Consider the following 26,462-nt stretch of genomic DNA (forward strand, 5'->3'; position numbering starts at 1 on the left):
ATTACAATTAATGACTGCAAGCCTCCAGAGTTGTGGTTTCTGAAGACTCAAGGTTGGGAGCAGATCCAAATGACCCTATTTTTTGCCAGGAGTCACAGGGGCAAATCACAGACAAATGCCCGTGCACTCATCCTACTGACCTTGGAAAAATTCCCCGCTCTTGCACTTTCTGTGTCTTCCTGGGGTGCCATTCAGGAGTGCCCCAGCTTTCATTGAAAGCTGGTGGGTCTCTCTTTGCAGATGTTCTATCCCTCCCTTTCTCACTGTTTGAGATGGTGTCAGAAACGAGGCTGAGAGGTTTTTGGAGCGAGGAGGAACTTTGTGACCCGACAAATGTTTCTCACAAACTGGAGGAGACCCTGTACCTCTCTTGGCACTTGCTGTAAATTGTCTGCTGCAGGCATTGCCCAGGAAAGGGCTCTGGAGGGAGGGGAAAATGGAATCCTGGTTCTAGTCTGGGCTCTGTCCCTTTCTAGTTAACCTGGATCTACAATCTAGAGAATCTAGAGTCTGAATTTATTCTAGTGATAAAAAAAATTTAATGACTAATTCCTTGACTTCTCAAAGAAGTAAGTCCTAAATTAATCTGGGCTCCACATGTCCTTGCAAATCTAGCACCCACTCCTCAGAAAAGTACACATACCCACACAGCCATGAAATTCGTCATATAATTGCAGAGCATTGACAAAGAGCCAAAGTCCGTTTGTGGACCCAGGTAAAGATGCTTTCCAGGCTTTAATGATACTAGGAAAAGTGTGGGGTCCAATCTCCTCAGCACAACCCACAATACCCTTTGTGATCTGACCTCTGCTCCTCCTCCAGCTTTTCCTGATGCTTGTCACATGTATCCTCTCTAACAACTTGCAATTCTCCTTTCTCACTTCAGTTCTTTAATGCATGCTTATTTTTCTGCCTGGAATATTCTCCTTGATTACATGGAAACTGTGATTAATTCTATTAAGGTAGAATTAAGCACTTCCTTTTTTGTGTGATATGAACCTAGACAGGGCATTTTGATGGGCCGTTTGGTCTATGGTATCAAAGGAGCCACAATGTCAAATCGATGTTAAAACGTAAAAAGTTTTTCTTTTTTTAAGCCAGTGCAGCAGGATGGGTTTTCTATTCTCTTCTCCTCCTTTTTCTTCCCCCTGTGCATTTCTGATGGAAAAGGATTATTTTAACATAGTGAATTATGATCAGAACGACTATCCCATGAGAGGCAGATACCATCAATAAGAATGAGATTTCTATGTCCCAGATTCTCCTATCTGAGGAATTTGGAAGTTCTAAGCCTACTTTTGCAGATAAGTTTTAAGATCTTCTGCTTCTTTTCTAGATGGGAGTCAGGAATATGTCTATGACATGATAGACCCTGGGGCAGACGTTGTCTTCTGTAGCAGCCCTTTCTCTCTTGCTGCCTAACCACCATAGGGCCTGGAAAGTTAGATACATGCTTTCCTGGCTGCCTTTGTAGTTAGGTGTTGAGCCATGAAATCTGTTTCTGGTCCAGGGGTCCTAGGGGAAAGTCTATTGGGAGTTTCTAGGAAAATGTTTGCTTTCTTAATAAAAGGAACAGCCAGATTGGAGACACTCCTTTTCCCCTCTTCCTGCCTTCAAAGATGTTGTGATGTTTGGAGCTTTAGCAACTATTTTGTGCCCATGAGATGATTTGCATACACCGGGGTTCTCAAATCTGAATGTGCATCAGAATCGCCCAGAGGGCTTCTTAATATATAGACTGCTATTACTTACCCCAGGGTTTCTGATTCCTAGGTCTGGAGTAGGCCTGGGAATTTCCATTTCTAACACATGTCCAGCTGATGCTAACAGCTGATGTTGTTGGGCTGGGAACACACTCTGAGATCCACCGAACAGGAGGATAAACATTCCATAGGCTGCTGATGGCAAAACAGAATGATAGAGTCTGGATGCTGATGGACTTGTCAGGTAGCTGAATACACGTAAATAACTCCCATCTCTGGAATCTTGTTCTGTTGGAAAACCACTATTTGTTGAAGCTATGGTTACTTGGGTTTCTCATGATCTACATTCAAAAAGCATTCTGAACTTAACGGAGAGCTGGACACTGTGGGGTGGGCAGAAGGAGAGAAAAATCCAGGTTAATTTAGCATGAAGTAAAAATGGCCACAGCAGCAGATATTTTTTTAGTTTATTTACTTATTTTGAGAGAGAGAGCACACACAAGCAGGGGAGGGGCAGAGAGAATCTCAAACAGGCTCCACACTATCAGCGCAAAGCCTGGGAGGCAGGGCTGGATCTCATGAACCGTGAGATCAGGACCTGAGCTGAAATCACGAGTTGGCCGCTTAGCTGACTGAGCCATCCAGGCGCCCAAACGGGAAATATTTTGAAACATTTCTTAGTGTCAATGAGTGTTGATAATAGTAAGATTGTGGGAGTTTGAAAATATTAAGTTAATTAAAAATTTTAGAATCAAAGTCAAACTTAATGACACATGATAATGCTCTGCCCCATGCCCTTACCCACCCTGATGCCCACTTCTCCTAAGTAACGATTCTCAACTCTTTATTTATTTATTTATTTATTTATACATATATTTATTTATTTATTTATTTAGAGACAGAGAGAGCATGAGCAGGAGAGAGACACCCAGAGAGAGGGAGAATTCCAAGCAGGCTCCATGAATGGTCAGCGTAGAGTCCGACATGGGGCTTGAACCCAGGAAACTGTGACATCATGACCTGAGCTGAAATCAAGAGTCAGATGCTCAACCCACTGAGCCACCCAGGTGACCCACATCCTCAACTCTTGTAATGTTTCTTCCAGAATTTACCAATTTACCTAAATGACATGCTCATACTAACCATTATATACCTTTTTGTCTTTGTTTATTCACTTTCTGCTATGGAAGATAAGAATTTAGATTTCTTGGGGTGCCTGGGTGGCTCAGTTGGTTGAGTGTCCAACTTCGGTTCAGGTTGTGATCTCATGGTTCATGGGTTCGAGCCCCGCATCAGGCTCTGTGCTGACAACTCAGAGCCTGGAGCCTGCTTCAGATTCTGCGCCTCCCTCTCTCTCTGACCCTCCCCTGCTCACACTGCCTCTCTCTCTCTCTCTCTCTCTCTCAGAAATAAATAAAACATTAAAAAAATTTTTTTAAATTTAGATTTCTTTTTATCTATCTTCCCCCCTTTCCATGCCATAAACTTCCTCTCCCACATTTCTCCAATATAGTTAAATAACAAAGTTTTGTTAAATTAATGCTCGATGTCTGTGATATTATGGCAAAATAGTATTGATAGATGAACCTTGCTTACATTTCTTTTCTGGTTAAACATTTTTTCCCTGTGGAGTCAATAATTGCCGCATTTAAAATTTTTTAAATTTCCTGTGAATCTATGATTCATCCGCTCATTCTCTGGCAGAAGAGAACTTCCTCTTAATTCCAACACATCAGCTCATCTCTAAATTTCATTTTTCTTGGCATTGTCTGTTCTAAAGTTTGCCTCTAATCAGGAGTAAGTATTCTGCATAACCATCACCCTGGAATTCCCCTTCATCAGCACCCTGGGAATGACCTTTATCTTTCTTCCTGTACTAAATGCTTTGCTTTCTGGATTCAGTGTTTTCCTTTTTCTTGGTTTACTCTGTCGTTTTTTTGATAAAGTATGCACGGGAGGCGGCGAACTGGTTAGGGTTCCAAGAAGAAGCACATGGCTGATGCGAAAGAGGCAATGGAAGACAGTTTAAAATTTTTTAATGTTTTTTTTTTTAATTTTTTAAAGAGAAATAGAGACAGCATGAGCAGGGGAGGGTCAGAGACAGAGGGAGACATGGAATCTGAAGACAGGCTCCAGGCTCTGAGCTGGCAGTCAGCACACAGCCTGACGCGGGGCTCGAACCCACGAACTGTGAGATCATGACCTGAGCCGAAGTCGGAAGCTTAACCGACTGAGCCACCCAGGCGCCCGGGAAGACAGTTTAAAGAAGTATGGGCAGTGTTAAAAACACCAACAAGGAGCGTGATGTACCTTAGGGCTAGCAACAGCAGAAAGTCGTTAATCCCAAAGACTGAATTGGCAAGAAGGAAAGGGTATTCCCAGAAGGGCCACCCCTGCAGGAAAGGGTCACTCACAAGACTCCGGCTGTCATTTAGGGATGTGATGGTTCTGCAGCAGGAAGGGAGCGGAGAAAATTATCCAACCTTCCTCCTCTCCTGCCCTCTGATTTCCCAGTCATGCCATTGGCTGACTCCCATTGGCTGAAGCCAACCGGAAGCCAGCCTGCCCTCAAGTTGCACTGATGCCTTGCACTGCGCCTGGGAGGCACACAGCAGGGCTAAGAGTAAAGTGGATGTGGAAGGGCAACAGAGCACAGCCAGCACTGGAGGTAAAAGTTTGAAATCTAGTGTATTTGAGAGTCTCTCTGTTCAAAACTGCCTCTAGAGTAATACTTTGGCTGGTATGGAATTCTGGGTTGGCAATTCTTGTGGCTTAGAATTTTGGAGGCAATGTTCCATTGTCCCCTGGTGTCCAGGGTTGTCGTTGAGAGCTCTGTGCCATTCTGATTCCTGATTCTTTTTATGTGACTTGGTTTTTTTTCCTTCCTGGAAACTTAAGATCCTGTCTTTTCCCCCCAGTGTTCTGCTATGTGGTGAAGGGTGAGTTTCTATCATAATACAACAGGGTCACCACAGTAGGCCCAAGCCGGGTATACTTGCTCCGTCCTTCCTCGGCCCTGAAAAGGCAAGAAATATGGATGCAGGTGCCCACTCTCCTGCATCATTACATAGATGCAATGCAACTGCTCATGTGTGATGTCTGGCCATTATGATGCATCTGTGGACAATGCAGCAAGATTGCAATGGTGGTGAGTTAGGCCGCAATTCAGACACTGCTAATACAGACAGTCTGTCTCATCTCCTGGGCTGGCTGATAGTAATGGACAGTTATATTGTGAAACTAGGGGCGAGGAGGGAAGAGAGAGACATTCAGTAGAAGTAAGGGCACAAATTGTTTTGAAGAAAGTGGTAGGTTAGTATGGCATGAACTCTGTGCCCATCAGCGTCCTCGGGTCCCCCAGGTTAGAGAGAGAGGTTCAGCCAGACAAGCTGTCTTTAACAAAGACTGTGAGACTCCACACAAGTCATTTGGGGCCCAGATGACAATGTGTGACACAGAAGGGAGAAGCCATCCTCTCTGTCTGCAAAGGATTGCCTGAAATCCTGAGAAGTCTTGGTGCTGTCAGTATCAAGAAGTTGACAGGGACACCAGCCTTCTCACAGAGGGCTCCATCAGCTATGGAAAACTGATGCTCTTCCAAGAGTAACAGACTGTGGAAATTGACACATAGGAAGTGGAAGAGGAGAAGAAGGTCATGTAGCTTAACCCCAGGGCCCAAAGAGTTGGCTTATGCAGCAGACATAGGTATTCGAGGCTGAACACTCAATCCACTGCAAGGCAGTGGAGGCTTTCAACTGTCACAGGTTCTCTACATTAAGAAAAAAGTTTGAGAGTTGGTTGAAGGGAGTTGACTGAAAGGACTATGAGTTTATTTGAGACCGGTAGTTCTTTCATTTACACGTGATAAGTAGAACAGAGCTAGCAGTAAAGTGGGGGAACAGAATTATCCGGCTTTCAATGAAAGTCATTTTATGACTAGTACCATGAATAAAGTGACTGACCAGTGGATTAGAAGTTGTTTTAGTTCAACATATGACCCAAGATTTGACCTCTTAGCAAGGTGATGACACACTAATGAAAATTTCCAATGGCAGTAGTCCAAAAATACTCACAATACCACGTTTGGGTAGTATTCTGGGCATTTGTCACAGTGGTTACTATAACAGTTAAAAAGAACCAGTTTCTATTTAGTCTTCTTATTTATAAGAGTTGGGTTTTCAAAATACTCTGATATAAAGACCAAGGAAAGATACCATCTGGGACTGAAGCATGATATGTGGTGTTAGGTCTCTCCAATTCATCCCAGTTTTTTGAAATCCACAGATACGAGGTAACCAAACCATGTTCAGTAGACACTGGGACAAATAGGAAGCTCTTCTCTCTGGTGGTAACTAACATGAATCACATTTATGATAAGATTACACAATCATAGGGGCGCCTGGGTGGCTTAGTCGGTTAAGCGTCCGACTTTCGCTTAGGTCATGATCTCACAGTTCGTGGGTTCGAGCCCCGCGTCGGGCTCTGTGCTGACTGCCAGCTCAGAGCCTGGAGCCTGTTTCAGTCTGTGACTCCCTCTCTCTCTGACCCTCCCCTGCTCACGCTGTCTCTCTCTCTCTCTCCTAGAAATAAATAAAACATTAAAAAAATTACACAATCATATTATGGAATAGAGGGAACTGTTTTGTAAGAACTGTCAAGGGAAAATTCAAGACTTCAAAAACCAAATCTGTACTTGGGAAGAGGAGAAATTTGCTTTTGGCCATATCCTCAGAACCTGGGATATGTATTCACTTTCCTCTGCTAATAATAATAATAATAATAATAATAGCAGCAGCAAATGCTTGTTGTATCTGTTAAGATAGATAGGTTATGCCATGGTAAACAAAATTCAGTGGTTTAACAGAAAGAAGACTCATTTCTTGCTCATGCTGCCTACCTTCCTTTGTGTTTTGGTAGAGGGCTCTTGCTTATTAGCCCCTCTGAAATTCAGGAGTGAATGTTTACCTCATCTTCAGATTCATGTGTTGAGATCCCAATGTGATGGTATTAGGAAGTGAGGCTTTTGGGAGGTGATTAGGTCATGAAAATGGAGCCCTCATCAATGGGATCAGTGCCCTTATAAAAGAGATCCCAGAGGGACATGTGGGTGGCTCAGTCAGTTAAACGTCTGACTTCAGCTCAGGTCTTGATCTTGTGGTCCATGAGTTTAAGTCCCGCATCAGGACCTGTGCTGACAGCTCAGAGCCTGGAGCTGCTTCAGATTCTGTGTCTCCCTCTCTCTCTGTCCCTCCCCTACTCACTCTCTGTCTCTCAAAAATAAATAAAAATATTAAAAATTTTTAAAAATATAAATAAAAGAAATCCCATAGAGTACTCCCAGCTTCTGCCACATGAGGATACAGCAAGAAGTCACTGTCTTTGAACCAGGAAGTGGGCTTTCAGCAGACATGAAATCTGTTGGTGTATTGATCTTGGACTTCCCAGTCTCCAGAACTGTGAGAAATATATTTATGCTGCTTACAAGCCACCCAGTCTATGATATCCCATTATGGCATTCTAAAATAAGACAACCACCATCTTGAAGGTTGGTGGTTGCCATGCCAGGGGGAAAGAGAATCAAAGGAGTCTCAAAGCACCAAATAAATGATTTGGACATGAAGTGACACATATCCTTTTTGCTCAGACTTATTGGCCACAACCAACCATAAGAGAGCCAAGAAAGAAAATCCTACCATGAGCCCAGAAGGCAGAAAGTCAGAAATATTTAGTGAAGAGAATTAATTGTCTAGCATTCACTTTGTGGTAGGAGCTGTTCCAAATATATTGCAGGCATGGGGTGCCTGGGTGGCTCAGTCAGTTAAGCGTCGGACTTCGGCTCAGGTCATGATCTCAGGGTTCATGGGTTTGATCCCTGCATTGGGCTCTGAGCTGAGCTGTCAGCTCAGCTCAGAGCCTGGAGCCTGCTTCAGATTTTGTGTCTCCCTCTCTCTCTCATTCTCGATCCCTCCCCCTATGCTTATGCTCTCTCTCTCTCAAAATAAATAAATAAATAAAACATTTAAAAATATATATTGCAGGCATTAACTCAGTTAAGTCTCATAACAATTCTATGATATAGGTCCTATTAATATTATTATCATCCCCATTTTATAGAGGAAATAACTGAGGTACATACAGGTTAAGTAACCTGATTGAAGTCGCACAGACAGTAAATGGTGAAGCTGAAGATTTAAACCCAGTCATTCTGGTCCTGTAGCCTGTGAGCTTAACCACCAGACTATGTAGTCTCTCACTAGATGGGAAAATTTGAGAAGCATGGTCATAGATGATGGAGAGTCACTAAAGGATTTTTAAGGAGAGGGTGATTCAATCAGATTTGCTATTGAGAAAGCTCTCTCCAAAGAGTGTGGTGAAAAATCAGATTGAAGCTGTAGGGTTAGAGTAAGGCAGGAAGGCTATTTGCATAGCGGAGGGATGGAGATGAGGGCTTGAGCTAAAATACATTTACTACAATTAACTGGATAATCTTGAGCTTCCGTTTCATCACCTTGAGCCTCTGTTTCATCATTTCTTGAAACATGATTATGGTAATACCTATCTTAATGGGTTTTTCTGAGGATTATAAAAATAACATAAGCAAAACTGGCAGTACTATCTGGAATTACAGAGATCTACATTAAAAATCCCAGCTCTACTACTCACTGGTGGGGAGTGTTCAATATTATAAGTCTCAGTTTGCTCATTTATAAAACACAGGTTAGGGGTGCCTGGGTGGCTCAGTCGGTTAAGCTTCTCACTCTTGATTTCGACTGGAGTCATGATCTCGCGGTTTGTGAGTTTGAGCCCTGTGTAGGACTCTGTGCTGACAGTGTGGAGCCTGCTTGGGATCCTCTCTCTACCCCTCCCCTGCTCGTGCTCTCTCTCTCTCTCTCCCTCTCAAGATAAATAAATGCGTCTTAAAAAAAATTTTTTTAATGCTTATTCACTTTGGAGAGACAAAGAAAGAGACTGCAGGCAGGGTAGGGGAGAGCAAGGGAGACACAGAATCTGAAGCAGGCTCCAGGCTCTGAGGAGTCAGCACAGAGCCCAAGGAGGGGCTCTAACCCATGAACCTGAGATGATGATCTGAGCTGAAGTTTGAAGCTGAACCGACTGAGCCACCCAGGAGCCCCAATAAATACAGATTTAAAAAAACACGTGTTGGGATACCTGGGTGGCTCAGTTGGTTAAACATCTGACTTCGCTCAGGTCATGACCTCACCCCTGGTGAGTTCAAGCCCCCTCTCCCTCTTAACATTAAAAAAAAACATGTTAAGGCCAGAAAAGTTAAATAAGTTGAAGAAAAATTATTACAAACTGGTTGCAGGTTGAGAAAATTAGCTTAATTAGCTTAGGAGACAGGCAGAATTCCTTCCAGAGAAAGAGCTGAGATTTTGTTTAGGAAAAATACCTTAATCAACTTTGGTGTTTATGAAAGTCAAGTCTCCTAAGCATGGATAGAAGGGAAGAGGACTAGACAGAGAAGTAAATAGCTTTTTTTTTTTTTTAATGTTCATTTATTTTTGACAGAGAGACAGAGCTCAAGCAGGGGAGGGGCAGAGAGTGAGGGACACACAGAATCTGAAGCAGGCTCCAGGCCCTGAGCTGTCAGCACGGAGCCTGATGGCAGGACTTGAACTCATGAACCGTAAGATCATGACCTGAGCCCAAGTCGGATGCTTAACCAACGGAGCCATCCAGGCACCTAACAAGTAAATAGCTTTGATCACTAAATGGAAAATGTTTTTCTTCTGATGAGATGAAGGTTTTGAGGGAAGCCTGGGCTTGGGAGAAAGTAAAGAGATGGAAGAGAAGATTTCACTAGAGAGAACTATGAGAATCTGGTCTTACCAGCTTCCCGGATCCATTCTTCCCACAGCAGCCGGAGTGATCTTTTAAAATCACTAATTGGATCATGTTGGTCCCTTTCCCTTAGTCCAGTGCCTGATACTTAGAAGTTTCTCAGTAACAATTTGCTGAGTGAATGAACAGAATGAAAACATTTGCCAGATAGCAGGTGGATCCCTAGAAGACTTTTGTGGAGAAGTTCTGTGTAGTGAGGGTGGTTTTGGACACTGATGTTTAATAGTCATTTTAAGTAGTTTCCCGTTTGTTTTGCTGTAGTCACACTTCCTCTCCACCACATCCCTCCAAATAACCTTCAGTGAAAGTCTGCTGCACAAAACAGCACTGTTTTGGGAGGGTTTAAGAAAGTATCTAGGCACCAGGCAAACAATATCCAAAGATGGCAGGAAAGCTAATGAACACGGGAACCCAGAATTCGGCTGGAGCAGTGAGAGGTGGCCAGAATCCTCTGAAAATGTGGGGAAGATGTGCTGTCCCCCTTATTGTAGATTAGGGGCTTGGGCCCTTCATTTGGCTGTTGAAGAAAAGAATAAACTGGATGACTTTGGAGTAGCCACAACTCTCAGGTTACATAAGAATGATAAATATTTAACTCACAGAGACGTTTTGAGGATTATATTGGGATAATTCATATAAAGCGCTTAGCACAGAACCTGGCACATAGTAAGAACTCAGCAAATGTTAATTGTTTCACTTCACTTTCTTCCACTCCCTCCACTAGCTTTCTGCCAGGCTCCATTCATTCTTTTCCAAGGACACTAAGGGGGCGTGTCCGGTCCTCCCTCCACCTACCCTAAGCCCCGCCCCTCACTTCTGCTCAGATTGGTTCCTGAGAGGCGGAGCCGAGGGAAGAGCCCAGGGCGACGCGGTAGGGGCGGGGCGCATGCGCGGGCTGGGCTGGGTGGAGGTGGAGAGGAAGAGCTGCCGGAAGTAGGCGGCAGAGGTGGTGGCTGAGCAGGCGGCAGCTGCCAGGGAAACCGAGGCGCGGGACGCACGGCCAGCAGACCGGCCGGCCGGGAGGCGTCTCTGCGCGCCCAGGAGAGCCCCGTGTGTCCGGGCTGAGGGTCTCTAGTCCGGCAGCCTCCTCTGGACTCGGGCCTTTCCCTGAGCCCGCCAGGGGGCGCCGCACTGAGGGGGCTGCAGAGTGGGGGGCGGGCGCGGCTGACAAGAGAAGGGGCGCCGGGCCCGGCCGGAGGGGGAGGGCTTTTACCCCCCGCTCAGGAGGTGCCCCTGGGCAGGGGACCGGGAGTCCTCACCTCCGGACTGAGGCAGGGGTCCCTGGGGGCGAGGAGGGCGCTTCGCCCTCTGCCCCCGCCGGCACCCTGGCCATGACGGGCAAGTCGGTGAAGGACGTGGATCGGTACCAGGCGGTCCTGGCCAACCTGCTGCTGGAGGAGGATAACAAGTTCTGTGCCGACTGCCAGTCCAAAGGTAGCGCATCCCTCCCGGCGGGCATGGGGTCTAGGTAGCCTCCGGCCGCGCCTGGGAGGTGGCCTGGGTGGGGAGGGGGTTTCTGGAGCTTAGGCCGCCCGACTCACGTTAAATGGTAAGGCGTGCTGCTCTTACTGACGAGGCTGCTGGGTGTTCGGCGGCGCCGGGCTGGTGTGGCGAGAGTGTGAATGTGAGTGCCTGGGAGGGCCGGCGATGACGGGGGTGGAAGTGGCGTGCTGTGTGCAGGTGAGAATGTCTGTGTGTCCGGGCTCCGAAGGAGTTCTGGGCCGACTGTCATTTCGAGGCAGCCCAGAGCTCACCGCCTTCCACTTGCAAAGCTGGGGGGAGGAACTGCAGTGTGTGTGTGTGTGTGTGTGTGTGTGTGTGTGTGCAGGCGGTGGGGGGAGGGTAGAGGCAGAGAGCGGGGGAGGAAGGGGGGAAGGGAGAAGAGGAAAGTGAAATGACGGCAGGAAAACTGCTTCAATAATTTTTTAAGGTGGTAATTGTTGCTGCCCGCTATTTGCTTAGCAGCTCCTTCTGTCATTTTACAGCCTTGCTGAGCTCTGTCAAGAGTGCATAGGTGGTTTGCTTCCTGGACACGTGAAGGGGGGTACCTGCCTTATGCAGTGACACAGTGCGGATTTCTAGACAGCCTAGCCCTGGCCGTGGAGTGCGTTGGAGGCCTAGTGTGTGTGTATGTGTGTGTGTGTGTGTGTGTGTGTGTTGGCAGAAACTGGCAGATTGTGGCTGTAGTGCAGGATCCGTTTAATCAGTGGAGAGAAAGAAGAGGCGGATGCATCAAATTTGTTGTTCCACGATGCATATACCCTTTCGAAGGTGAAATATGATCATGGTCAATTGGCAGAGCCATTTAGGCTTTGTTTTCTGTGCCCTCGAAGATTCATGATTTGATCCAGTTAAAAATCAGTATGCTTGGAAAGCTTGGTTATAAGTGAAAGCTTGCTGATACGCACTCAAAATGGATAGATAGAAGCTTCTATAAATATTTGCTTTCCTTAATTTCTTTCTGAATTCTTTGGAATACAATCGGAGAAGTTGGGAAAATACTTTTCCCTTTGGGGAGAAGAAGGGGGGGATAGTTCTATTTGGGGAGCTATTGTTAATTTGCTTCTGTTCATAATCCGTTGGATTTACCACAATCCTTTGCCATGTAGCATGTTGAGCAATACGATACAACAGAGATTGAAATGTATTTGTATTTATCAATATCAAGAAAGGAAGGACATGCCTAATTAATGCCTTTAGGTAATTACCTTTTATTTTAGAAAAATGAGGTTATGAAAGGAGAACAAGAACACATAGATTTAAACACCTAGTAATATATTTTAACGCCGTCTGCCAATAGATAAATGGCATGTGCTTTCAGGAAAGTAGGTCCCCAGATTTCTCTCCTGAATTTGTGCCTTAGCAAGAATTTGCTTTAAAAAGTATTTTAGAATTGGGGAGCCTGGGTGGCTCAGTTGGTTGAGCTCTGGACTTTGGTTCAGGTCATGATCTCCTAGTTCGTGGGTTCAAGACCCATACCAGGCTCTCTGCTATCGGTGCAGAGTCTGTTTTGGATCCTCTGTCCCCCTTTTTCACTGCCCTTCCCCACTGGTGCACTCTCTCTCTCAAAAAGTAAATAAACTTTAAAAAAGGTATTTTAGGGGCACCTGGGTGGCCCAGTAGGTTAAGTGTCGACTTTGGCTCAGGGCATGATCTCGTGGTCTGTGGGTTCGAGCCTTGCGTCGGGCTCTGTGCTGACAGCCCAGAGCCTGGAGCCTGCTTTGGATTCTGTGTCTCCCTCTCTCTCTGCTCCTCCCCCACTTGCGCTCTGTCTCTCAAAAATAAATAAATGTTAAAAAAAATTTTTTTTTCAGTATTTTAGAATCAATTTTTTATTGAGTAGGCTAATTTCCTATAGTTGACTCTTGTTAAATCTTGTCCTAGCTCTATTGGAAGATTCAGTTTAAGCTGTAGGAGTGTATCTCCTGGCTTTACTCACATTCCCTTATGTCCTTAGTTGACAGATCTGGAGTCACAGTTAAGCAACCCATGAGAGTGAGCATTGCTACATTTGGGGAGTCAGATGCCATTTTGATGATTGGTACTACCCTCAAGCCCCCATTTCTCCTACTACTCATTCTTACTCATATTCCAGTGAGATATAGCATATGGAAGAGAGAGCTTGATTCATCATTTCTTCCTCCAAACTTTCCATTGTTCTTTATCATTAGCATTACTAGGGATCAGGTAATGACATATTAGTTAATTCTTAATGAGGACTATTAACTACTGGCTTGTGAACTTTCTTAACTGCTATCAATGGTAGAATTCTGGCTTCTGAAATGACTTCTTATCACGAATTAGTTTTACATTTTGTCTTGGTGGCTTCAGTGACTTGGCCATTGTAGTAAACATGTAAATGACAAGGTGTCAGTCATCTTTCTAATTTTTTTTAACGTTTATTTATTTTTGAGAGAGAGAGAGAGAGACAGAATGTAAGCAGGGGAGGAGCAGAGAGAGAGGGAGACACAGAATCCAAAGTAGACTCCAGGCCCTGAGCTGTCAGCACAGAGCCTGATGCGGGGCTCCAACTCACAAACAGTGAGATCATGACCTGAGAGGAAGTCAGACGATTAACTGACTGAGCCACCCAGGTGCCCCGAGTTGTCTTTCGATTCAGTTAAATTACACATTGTTGAAGCCTCAGTTTATCCATTTTGTGAATAATCTAGCTCCTTCCACTCTTTCAATTCTTTTCACTCATTTTTCTCCTTCTTTTCCCCAATTTTGGTTGTCATACTGATCATGCAGACAACCACCAGATCATGGAATTGGACACTTCCATGGAAGTGTCAGGAAGTGCCCATGGAAGAGACACTTCTATCAGGAGATTAAGTTACCTTTTAGCTCTGGTAAAAAAAAATACATGTAGTGGGAGGAGGAATTGAAAAACTATTGGGTTTGGAAAATGAGATTTAGATCTGAGTTTATTTCTCCCTATGTCTCATGTTGTTTCTTACTTAGAAAATTGAGAGCTAACTGTCCAGGACTTGGTGAGTGATTACCACACCGTTATTATTAAGTCACATAATATAGCCCTGCGCTGCAGACCTATAAGCAGGTAGTTTTGTGATGTTCTAAAATAACCCTTTGGTAATGGCTCTTCTTTTTAAAATCTTATACTTGCTTAAGGGTGTTAATTACCTTCAGATACATAATGTGAACACCAGAGCAGAGAACAAGCATGTGTGTTCTTTATGTAGTATGAGCTTTGTTGGTCCTGGGAGCTTTAACTCTCCTGAACACAAGACTCACCAGTGTCTGGGACCTCTAAGGCACTGAATGATTCCTGTGTGGCGAAGGAAGCTGCTTTGGTACTACCTTTTTAAAAACGCTTTGGCTTACTTTTAGGTCCAAAGAAACGGTTTCCTTGTCACCCAAAGATATTGTGACCTTCTGGGTAAATTTTTGGACTGATTTAAGCAGTGATAGAACAAAGGATAAGAATACTGAAAATTCCAGATGTGCCAATGGTAGCTCTACTTAGTTGAGGCTGGGTCCCATTTTTGGATAGACCCCTGTGGGGCTGTCCTAGTCCAAAGCTTAGTCTTTACCTCTGCAGTTCCATAATCAGTGGGCCTGGAATAACTCCTACTAATCAACCTTTTCAGAGACTGGTTTATACTAGACACTGTCGGGGGTCGGGGGGCCGCCTGGGTGGCTCAGTCGGTTAAGTGACCAACATCAGCTCCGGTCATTATCTCACGGTTCTTGAGTTCAAGCCCCACGTCAGGGTCTGTGCTGACAGCTCAGAGCCCATAGCCCACTTCAGATTCTGTGTCTCCTTCTCTCTCTGCCTCTCCCTCACTAACACTGTCTCTGTCTCTCTGACTCAAAAAAAAAAAAAAAATGAATAAACATTAAAAAAAATTTTAATAAATAAATAAACTAGACACTATCTTATTTACCAAGTAAGGTCTTATCTTTGTCATGACCTGAATACCTTTGTCCACTAATGGGACATTACTCTCTCAGTATCAAGTTTTTTAAAAAATTGAGAGCTTTTTAATGAGCAGAGAATTAAAATGGAAGGGATTTGATGGTCTTGTGGCATATTTACTACAGACTATGAAATACCACATGGAATTCTGGAGTTTGACAGAAACTCTGTAATATTTGGTACTTTCCGCTTCTGCTGCATCCTGTCTCTGAAATGTTTTACCTTGAATTAACTAACCATTGCTTCTGTTCCAGCTTCCATTATATGCTCTTAAATTTATTTTATTTAAAAATTTTTGTGTTTTTGTGAGAGAAAGAGTGCAAGCAGGGAAGAGGGGCAGAGGGAGAAAGGGAGTTAAGCAGGCTCCACGCTCAATGCAGAGCCCAACTCTGGGATCACAACCCTGGGATCATAACCTGAGTTGAAACTGAGGGTTGGAAGCTCAACTGACAGAGCCACCCAGGAGCCCCTATACTCTTAAATTTAAAAGGCATCACTGTCATGTGGTTCAAAATTTAAAAGGTTCAAAGGGGAATATGTACAAGGAAAAGTTGTATTCTTCAAACCAAGTACTAACCAGGCCCAGCCCCGCTTAGCTTCCGAGATCAGACTAGATCGGGTACATTCAGGTTCAACTACTTTTTTTATGCTTATTTATTTTTTTGTAATCTCTATACCCAGCTTGGGGCTTGAACCTACAACCCCAAGATCAAGAGTCACAAGCTCCTCTGACTGAGCCAGCCAGGTGGCCTACAAGCAGCTACATTTAAATATATGCTTTTTCAGTGCTTTCATGCAGGGAATAATATTACAGTTCATTTCACCTTGCATTTTGCAATAAGTAGTATCATATGGACAGCATGCAAGTGCTCTATCCATGCACATTGAGGAGCTCCATTCTCTCAAGGTAAACACCTTGAGGTATCTAAGGTGATACCTAGGTCATCTTGATTAAATTCAAAAATATGCCTAAGTGATTTGGAAACATCTGCTTTTGTTGAAGTCACCTTAGAAAGTGTCCTAGGTCTGTCCATAGCACATAGAAGCTCATATTTCAGGTGGTAAAAAAGCAAAGGAATGGAAGAGGTTGCAGACTTGATCCTGAAACATCCGGTTAAACTCCTTCACTCTGTTCATGTTAGCTTTGTGGCCTTCAGCACTGCCCTGAACTGTCTCAGTTTAATTCTCCTCATTTGAAAAATGAAAGTGCCTTGTAAACGAAGCGTTCACAAATATAAGCATCACTTGCTATCACCATTGCCTGACTGATTTATGCTACCTTGGTTTAGTTTCACTTTCTGACTTTATTCCCTTAAATACTCTGGTGATTGGAAGCCATGGTTAGAATGACTCACTCAATAATTCCCTAGTCTTTAAGCCAAAACCATTTTCTATATATGGGGGTCCTCGCATTTTGCAGATGTACTTTATGGCACCCTTGAGGATGGTCTCTGGATTTTTTCCTTACTCTTCAAACTTGCATGAAAGATTAGACCAAGTCACTTTATGTAGAGATTTTCTAAAGTAGTCCTAAATTATAACTCCAGTAAATTAATCTCTAGCTTTGCTTTATATTTGTTTTGTGTTGATAGCTCAGTCATTGCTTGTTAAGTAGCATTTCTTAGAACATGAACTTTCCTATCAGTTTTTAATTATTTTACCTATACTTGTGGCACCTTTTGAGAGGTTAAAAAAATCCACTGAATCTAGACAATGGAAGAAGTTTTGTGTCCATCTCACAAAAGAAGTTTTGTGTTCAGCACTCTTCTCCAGCCAAGATCAAATAAGTTTCTGGGTTTTTACAGCCAGCGCACCTTAACTCTAACAGTCATGGTTGGCTTGACACAGTTACACTGAAAGTAATTTATCAAAGTCCTCATTAGACTGTCTTTTAATATCAACTTGTTAAGCCTGTTCCCTGGGAGATGCTTTCCCATTGGTTCTCCTTGTCCTTTAAATAATATTCTATGGCAGTGGGAGAGAGTACAAAATACATTATCATTTAGGGGAAACTCTGCAAGCCTCAATCCCACACCGTATACATTCATTCTGAAAGTATTTCTAAGCGCTTACTTTGGGTCAGACACTGTATCAGGATATGTGGTAGATGCAAAGCGAGGTCCTTTGGTCTGAGGGAGTACACAGTTGAATGGGGAAGCAGATGTGTAAACTGATAAATGATGCGATGTAGTATTATCACGATGGTATTGTGTGCAGGGAGAAATGAACGACTGGAGAAAGCAAACAAGTCTGCCTCAGGAAGTCATGGCTTCAGAGAGCCACGTAGGCTGTGACTTGAATGATAAGCGTGACTTTGCCAGGTGAATTTAGGGGATTTTGCATTCTAAGCAGAGGAAAATGGAATGTGCAAAGCTTCCAAGGTATGGGGTGTGTGTGTGTGTGTGTGTGTGTGTGTGTGTGTGTGTGTGTGTTGGGGGGGTTTCTCTCGTGTATTTTGACCACATGTTGGGGAGTGGCAAGGGATAAAGTTTTTGATAGGTGGTTGGGGACCAATAAGGTTAAAATCCTAGCCCTGTAGTTGATTTGCTGTACAGCATTGAGGTTATGGATATGTGTTAGACCCTCTGTTGTGTAAGAAGCCCATACTGTTAGAAGTCTACCTGCTGCTCAAATGGAATTATAAGTACTGCAGATATGAAATGTTTTCCAATTGATGAGCAGTAAGAAAGGTCTCAGCATTATGCCCACAAGATAAATATGGAAGTGTACTTTCATGAATACATTAAATTATCTTAGAAAAGTCTAGTGAAATGCCAGCAGTAGATATTATGTCATCTCTGGAGTTGACGATGTTGATTTTGAGGCTGAGCATGCTCAGATACTCAGGCGGTTTAAGAGTGTTGAATATTTGATGTGTGTTCTTGGCTGCGGAGTGCTTAGGAGGTAGAAGCAGGTACCTTGCTGCCTGATCTCTCAGTACACTTTTCAGCAAACCTATTGCTTTCCAATAAATCAGAAAATTAATTTATTTCTGCATTTTTCATCTGATGTCATTAGGATACGTAGGTGGCAGCTTTCTTGAGCACAGTCGTCTATATAACTGTTCACCACATGAGTCATTGTCTGTTTCTATTCTTCTGCCTGAAAATTCCATCTTGGAAATGATGTCATGCAGTTGGTGACTGCAACACTTTACTCATTATGCACATCGCAGCTGGCTCTGTATGTTACGTTGATGGGACCTACCTATGACACAGACAAGGGAGAACATGACTTGTTAAATGGACTCAGACTCAATTCCTTCAAATGATATCCCCATAATAAAGATGCCAAGAGAGAATCTGCCTAAAACGCGCACACACACACACACACATATGTTACATTCTGAGGATACAGTGCCTAACTTCTGTTATAGTGTCTGCTTAAATCCTTATCATGGTTGTACTTCTGTTTGAGCAAGTGGCCAGTTTAAGTAGATACTAATGTTGAAGAAGTTCTGTGCTGGCCCCTGGAATGTGACAGTTCAGCTTACCACACTGAAAAGGTGGGAACCAAATCTATGTAGAGTAGAACACTTTAAAGTTAATTCACTTTTACCAAATTCCTCTATTGTTAAAGAAATATTCCTATATTGATACATTTTAGACAATAATAATGTGCCACAGATAACACACCCACTAGAACATAAGCGCTATGGAGGTGCAGGCATAGATGTAGCTCTTAATAAGTATTTGTTGAATGAATGAATTGATCTCGTCATTATAAATCGTTTGCTTCTTATTAGAAGAGATCTTTTACAGGTTTTTTTTTTTTAATATTTATTTGATTCTTAAGGAAGCTAAGTTTTAAAATGTATTTTAAAGTCAGGGACCTATCAGGGAAACAGAAACCCCTGTAGTAGTACAAGCAGAGGGGATCTAATTAATATATGTAATAAGTTACATGGATGATAGAACTTAGCACGTAAATGGGCTGATGAGGCAACCCAGATATTAGCAACACCTGGGGGCTACTGTGCCCCTGAGGAAATGACAAGGTGCCGGTGTCACCAAAGGCCAGAAGTCTGAGCTATCTGGTGTGAGCTAGATGTACGGAAAGCAAAGCTACGTGGTGCAGCTGGAACGGCGACCCTGTAAGAGAGCATTACCTGGCTACCCTCCTCCTCCTCCCTCTTATCCTCCTCATCAGTGCTCCCATTGATGGAACTTAGGTAGGCAAGGGAGCCTGGGAGATGTAGGTCCCATTGACAGAGTGGAGCAAGGGTAGGATCCAAGTGGAAACAGGCAAGGCACAGAGGCACTTAAAAAAAAATCTCCAAGATGTTATTCTTTCTCCTTACAGGTAAATCATTGACTTAATTTGGACAAGAGATAAGAAGTGTTTTTGGGCAGATACGACCTTGTATGCTTCTAAAGAATCTTAACTGTTGCTGAAATAATAATTAGTCCCAGGAAGTAATGTAACAACTCAGTCACTGGATTGTTATCCTATATAATTAGGATGTGTGACCAGGAAAGCTGACTTCCGTTGAATCTGTTATTTCACTATTGTTTGCTTCTAGGAGCAGCTTATCAGTTTGGTTACTCAGAAAATAAGTTCCCATCCTGTCGATCCTGGGAAGCGTTGTGCATGATTGTGTATGTGTGTGTGTGTGTGTGTGTGTGTGTGTGTGTGTGTATACACACATACACTAAGCTTGTCTCATCTACAACTGCAAGACTTGAGTCAATGGCATGTAAGATGTACAAAGAGAGTTTTGAGGATTGCAGCCTTCTAACATGGTACAGATGAGACTTTCCTTGACAGTAAAGTAATTGCAATGGAGCTATTTTTCCTTGTGCTACACATCATTTGAACTAGTCTTATTGGTTTGTCTGAGGTTTTCCCCCCACAGCTTCAGATAGGTTAGCATGGGGGGAGGGCAGTGAGATCACCGGATCCACTTTCTTCTATAGTGGACCTGAAAAGTATATTTTGTCTTCTAAGGAAAGTGGCTGCTGTTCCATTTAAAGGCAGAGCTTTCCAAGGTACTGCTAGTAGTTTTCTTCTTGATTATAAAATGTTTAATGAGTTACATGACAAAAGTCTGGCACTTTCGAGAAGGGCTTTTTTGGTCAATCAGGTCACCTGCCTTTGGGCCCCTGCTACATTAATGGAATTGGTGGAACTAGGCCAGCGAAGGTTTTCAGTAGAGTGTGAGTATGTTTCTCTTTAGGCTGTTATTTTCCACAGAGGGGACGGATAAGGGACTCTGAGTAAAGTTACCATCTATAAAAATTGCATAGATTTCATTGTTTTTCTCTTTCCTCCCCAAATCAATTTCCTCTTGGCAGGTACAATTTACAGATGTAATTAAAATGTAATTTGGTATTCTAAAAATCGTATCAGACTGCTTCCCAGAGTACCAGTTCTTTCATCCAGTGCATTTCAATTTAAGAGGTACATGTATGCATTTTTTGAAGCCTCCTGTTTAATAATTACCACATTCTGCTACTGTGTTTGACTCTTCCATTTTCCAAACTTTCTCCTTCCCTACCCCACTCTTCTGGCTCCCGTATTTCCCCACAGGCTTTGTGGATGCTGGTCCATTGATGGCTGAACTGCAGGTCCCTTCCCAGTGGAAACCCCCAGAGATGAGCCAAACCTACCTTCAGCTGTGGCCATCCGTCAGTGTAAGGTTGCCCTGGTGGTTGTCTTCAGTTTGTCCAGCACACCTCTCCCTCGCTCCCCCTCCCCCCATCCTCCCTCCCATATGGCTGAAACTTGCCCTGGAATCCCACCTTTGTAACATATCCCTGGGCAGTAATAAGATGTTGATGTCGCTGCTTCTTTTCATTTTCAAGGAGTTAAATAGTTCTTTGAGCGTTTTTTGTTGACCGTAGCCCTCTTTCCCCCGTCCAGTTTGTATATTTCCTATGGGTATTCTGGTTTGCTTTTAAATGCATATAGGATATGGTTTATATGGTTTATTTAGAAAGTATTGGATTTCATAAGCCCAACTGGAGCATGCTTTGTTGATTTTCTTTTTTTAATTTCAAGTCAGAACTTTCAAAAAGAAATTTCTTAATCTCAAACAATGAGAACTGGATGCCTCAGGCTCCATTTCATTTCTCCTGACCCAAAAAGTAAATGTGTAATGTTCTCATTTTACGACGTGTTGAAAATAATAAAGCAAATACAGGAGTAAGAGAGGCCTACTCCCAGCTGTAGGTCATAAGCCTGGTCCTTCCGGAGTGATTGGAGATTTTTTTTTTTTCTTTTTAAATGAGCATGCTGTCTTTCACAGCTAGGGATGGAAAGACCATAAAATCCCCAAGCCTTTACCGCTACCGCAGAGCTTACTTCTTTCAGGTCCACACATTAATCCTACAATGTAACCTACTGAAGTGCACTCAAAGTTGATTTTGTTGTTCAGCTTCTTCCTCTTTCCTGGCCTTACTGGAAGTCCCCCAATGTGTAGATTTAGAAATGAGTTCTCTAGTATTTCAGGCTTTGAGTCTTCATATTGTTTAGATGGTTGCTTTTGTTCTTATGCCTTCAAAAAGTATTTTCTTACAGAGTTTTCTGTGTGAGCTGGTAACATCTTATGCTGCAATATAAAAATCGTGAAGGAGAGGGCGTCGGCGTCTTCTTCTTGCCGATACTTTACCACTTGGGTTATAATTGACGCAAGCCCTTCGATGATGAAAAATAGGAAGGACATTCTGAGCTCTTCGCATGATGCTTTTATTCAAAATAGTGATAAACAGCAGTTAATGGAAACCAATTTAAGTGTGGCAGCTGATTTGAGAAAGAGTGAAAAGATTCAGGCTCTTCTGCTTTGTTGAAAGCACAGCTGTTTGGAACTGGGGACCCTGTCTCTCTTGAAGGTAGGCCTGAGGAGTTTGCTTAGAGGAACTGTCTTAGACTAGAAGAGAATGTGAGAAAGACTTTCCTGCAGTGTGAGTGCTGTGCAAATGTCCCAGGGTGTACGTGAGAGAAGGGAAGAATCATTAAATGCAGCACTGGAAGGAAGGTTCCAAAGCAGTTCCTCTGAGCTTTCTGACTTGGTTCTGAGCCTTGTTTGTGAACAGGAGTCTGATACAAGTGACTCAAATCAAGGGTCCATATTGTGAGTGGAGTAAAAATAGGTCTCCGTTTCATTAGGCTTCTTGATGCATTTAAGGAAAGGAAAAGATTCATCACCACTGACCAATTATTTTTTGTCTTGTGGGATATTGGGGAGTGGAGAAATAGGAAGGTCCTTATGCTTATTAACTAAACATCATCAAATGTTATTTCTTTAAAAAGCAAACTTTAGGGGCGCCTGGGTGGCTCAGTCAGTTAAGCGTCTGACTTCGGCTCAGGTCATGATCTCAGGGTTCGAGGGTTCGAGCCCTGCGTCGGGCTCTGTGCTGACAGCTAACAGCCTGCTTGGGATTCTTTGTCTCCCTCTCTCTCTGACCCTCCCCTGCTCGTTCTCTCTCTCTTTCAGAAATAAAACATTTTTGGGGCACCTGGGTGGCTTAGTCAGTTAAGCGTCCGACTTTTGCTTGGGTCATGATCTCACGGTTCATGGGTTCGAGCCCCGCGTCGGGCTCTGTGCTGACTGCCAGCTCAGAGCCTGGAGCCTGTTTCAGAGTCTGTGACTCCCTCTCTCTCTGACCCTCCCCTGCTCACGGTGTCTCTCTCTCTGTCTTCTAGAAATAAATAAAACATTAAAAAAAAAAAAAGAAAGAAAACATTTTTTTTAAAAAGCACACTTTATTTTTTTCTGCTTTTGAAAATTACTAATTTATGAAAAAAATTATTGGGAAGCATGGCAAAAGTATAATGATGCAGAAGATATTTCACATAATCCATATCACCCATTTTTTTACTTGAACTTATTCCATAATAATTTTATATTGTTTCGCTTAATATTTATCATAAGCATTTTTTATGACCTTAAAAACATTTAAGTACCTTTATTGTCTTCCATCATCTGTATATGTCATTTTTATTTAACTCTTGCCCAATTGTTGGATATTTGGGTGTATAGTTATTCAGTATTATAAATAATGGTACAGTGTAAATTTTTGTGTTGTTGTTAAACTCACAGGTTATTTATGTGTTCAGAGTTGAGTGGTCACGTGGGCCCTCTAATTTTAAAATGTTGTCAGGGAGTCCTCTGGACTGAGCCCATACAGAGATGGCCTTGCTGTGGAGGTGTCATTTGTGAACTGCTTCACTGCAGTAGACATCTGTTGAAGTGAGGAGTGGAGAGCTGCAGAGAATCCTGGCTTAACCATAAAGAACAAATTTATGGGACATGATCACAGCAAGATTTTTTTTTGTTTTATTTATTTATTTTGAGAGAGAGAACGTGCGCACAGCAGGGGAGGGGCAGAGAGAGAGGAAAAGAGAGAATCCCAAGCAAGCTCCTCGCTGTCAGTATGGAGCCCGACTCAGGGGTTGATCTCACAAACCATGAGATTATGACCTGAGCCAAAACCAAGAGTCAGACACTTAACTGAGCCACCCTGGGACCCCCCCCACCCCAAGATATATTCTTATTTCATACATAGTCTTCCACATTATATGCTTGCCATACGGAAGGGTTGTTGTGCATTGATCAGCATCTTATGTTGTCCATACAGTCCTCCTTCACTTAACCAGTCCACCGGGAAGGTAGATTAGAGGTCCTACATTGGTAGCAAGGGGGTAATACTACTGCATTTGTGTTTGGTTTGAGGTAGGGTTTTTTAAAAACCTCTTTTATAAGAGCTTTCCTTGGACTGTAAATTGCACGAAGACAGGGGCTGTGTCGCACATATGTCTGTGCACCTAATGCACAGCGTCTGGTGCAGAGTCTGTGTCTCCATCACAGACTCTATTACTCTATTAATGTGTGTTCAGATCATAGTCTCTTTTCATTTTGTTTTTTTGAAAGTCAGCCCCATGCTGTTAACTCGGATGTTTGAAGACCTGTGACAGTCCAGGCAGCCAAGCAGGTGAATTTCACGGCTGCTTTACTGTAGTCACTTCTTTGTGCCATCTCTTTCCTATGCTTCTGGTACCCGTGCCGCCTGGAAAGCGGGAGCCAGTCACGAAGCTAGTACTCTGCCCTCTCAGTGGGAGGCTTTCGTGTGACACATCATTTCAGGAGAAATGCAGCATGGGGTGTGAAACAGGAGGCTGGGAAAGCACTCCTTTAGCCTTTTTGTGGGATGGGAGTAAATGTTTAGACACTGTTCTCAGGTGCCGCAGAAATTAATAATAACCTTGCAGCGGTTTTAGAAGCTCTTCTTGTATCTACAGGAACGGGTTTGTTTAATTTGAAGAACTCTGCTTTAGCTCTTTTGAAGCTGTGATTGTTTTCCTAGAGGCCTGCCCTGGGTTCTTCTACACATTGTTCCTCTTGCAGGATCTTTCTGTCCACACCGCTAACATTTGCCCCACCCCGTTACACCACGCTTTCCGACCCATACCTCATTATACCCAATTCTGAAACATCTAGTTTTAAAACATGGTAGTGAGTGTTTTTTTTTTTTTTTTGAAAGGGCACATCTCTACCTTTTGCTCTCCTTCCTTAAGCCAGGACTGTTTTGATGACTAGCATTCATCTTGCCCCTGGACTAACCTTAGTCTGTACTTTGATCCCAGAATTCACGTCTAGTATGCTGTTTGTTTGAAAATGAAAGTTCTGCAGCTTGTTTGGATACAGTTTTGATTCAGTTACGCTGGCACTGATTTTCTGTCTGTTTGCCATTGGCTAGGGATTCATTGATGTGTTAGGAAAGCTGCTGCACACCGTTGTGGAGAGAAGGTCATGTGTCATGGTCTTGCACAAGGGTTTGTTGGCTCGGATTTTGTGCAAAGCCTCCCTCTGGGTGAAAGGCATGAGCTTCCCTTCAAATAATTGAAAGAGGTGTTCTGCCTGGCCACTTGTGTGTGAACTCTAGTGTGTTCCACTCTTCTCCACCTTGGGGCTCCTTTTGAGGAAGAGGAATGTGAGCAGGAAGGGGTGTGAATAAGCCTTTACACGGAATCTCAGTTGTTGGGCATCCCAGGAGCAGAGAGCAAATTGTGTGCTGTATTAGAAAAGAACACTTGCAGAACAGGATATCAATTTAGCAACCATTATTGAGCATCTATGTATAACACACATTCGGGGGTATATAAAGATGATTCTGGTTCCAGCCCAGCTGGTGATTTCTTCTATGAAGTTGGGTAAATGACTGGACCTCTCTGACCCTTAGTTTCTCCATCTGTGCTTGGACTAGATAATCTTTGTGGTTCTTTCTGATTTTGGGATTCTGTATTTAAATGTTTATCTGTTTGTTACAGAACAAGAGAAAAGACTTTTTCACAGAATTAATACATTCTTATATCTTGAGTGCTTCAGACTAAATGGACTAGAAACAATTCTTGTAGAGAAGGACTTCTGAACCTCAGCCCTGTTGATATTTTGGCTACTTTGTTGAGAGGCTGTCCTGTGCCTTGTAGGATGTTCACCAGCATCCCTGGCCTTGCCCACTAGATGCCAGTGGCACTCTCCACCCCCTGCCAGTCATGACAACTAAAAATGTCTCTAGACATTGACATTGCCCCTTGGGGGGAAATTTCTACAGTTGAGAAGCACTGCTCTAGAGGGTGAAGAGTGGTACTGTTTGAATGCGGGCTATTCTTAAAATCTATTTTCATATTGTTCCTCTTCTGCTTATTACCTAAACTGGGGATGGAGAACGAAGAGCAACCTCATTGGTCAAGAGCTATATCACTCTTCTTTAGTAGCTTTTTCCAAAGAAGAAATATGAATTTCCAGCTGGGTGGGCTCAGTTTGCATCTTAAGTATCATTTTTAGAATATGAGTAGATACTGGTTGTTGCAAAGAGGAAGCTAAGACTTTAACCTGAAACAACCCTTTAAAACATGTAAAGAAGTATATGTCCCCAGGGAGTGAAGGCAGTGACTTTTAGTGAATCAAGTTAGCTTTTGCTACCTGAAGTGAGGTCATGAGTGATAATTCAATCATAATATCAAGTTTTGAAATATCAGGTCCACCTGGCAGACTTTGGGGTTTGTTTGTTTCTTTAAGATTTTATTTTTAAGTCATCTCTACACCTACCATGGGGATTGAACTTGCAGCCCTGAGATCAAAAGTCCAGTGCTCTGCTGACTGAGCCTGCCAGGTGTCCCCACCTGGCAGACTTTGAAATGATTACCTAGCTGTTAGCTCAGTGATCTCTCCCCTATATACCTCCACCCACCTCCTCGCTACCACCATTGAGGTAGTGATTGAAATGTGCTAGTTCCCTTATGAGATCTAATTTTAATACTTGCTACTTTTGCTACAGTATGTTGGTTTTTGGTTGGATAACTTTGCATTTGCCCCCAGTGCCATCTTTTCCTCATTTCTTATATATCTACAGTCCTGACTAGGTTGGGTACAGAATGATGCCATTGGCTGACCTGGGGTAGAATGTTTTGTGACTATCTTTGCTGGGATGCTGGGATCCCAGAGCCATGATTTA

General features: G+C 43.2%; 1 protein-coding gene across 4 annotated transcripts in view; it reads left to right on the forward strand.

The window, feature by feature from the left end:
* Nucleotides 1-4,618: 4,618 nt before the first annotated feature.
* The window catches only part of SMAP2 (small ArfGAP2), a 54,923-nt gene continuing 33,079 nt past the window's right edge, over nt 4,619-26,462 (forward strand). For 2 of the 4 annotated variants that reach the window (XM_039255936.1, XM_039255937.1), the window contains exon 1: nt 10,499-11,000. In XM_039255936.1, the coding sequence (XP_039111867.1) occupies nt 10,898-11,000 (103 nt within the window). In that variant the 5' untranslated portion in view covers nt 10,499-10,897. Of the gene's footprint in view, nt 4,643-10,498; nt 11,001-22,551; nt 22,563-26,462 lie in introns of those variants that run through there. The other 2 variants (XM_039255938.1, XM_039255939.1) reach the window with 2 other exon arrangements.

The sequence above is a fragment of the Hyaena hyaena genome, unplaced genomic scaffold (assembly GCF_003009895.1).
Source record: "Hyaena hyaena isolate Hyena2069 unplaced genomic scaffold, ASM300989v1 scaffold_551, whole genome shotgun sequence".
Lineage (NCBI taxonomy): Eukaryota > Metazoa > Chordata > Mammalia > Carnivora > Hyaenidae > Hyaena > Hyaena hyaena.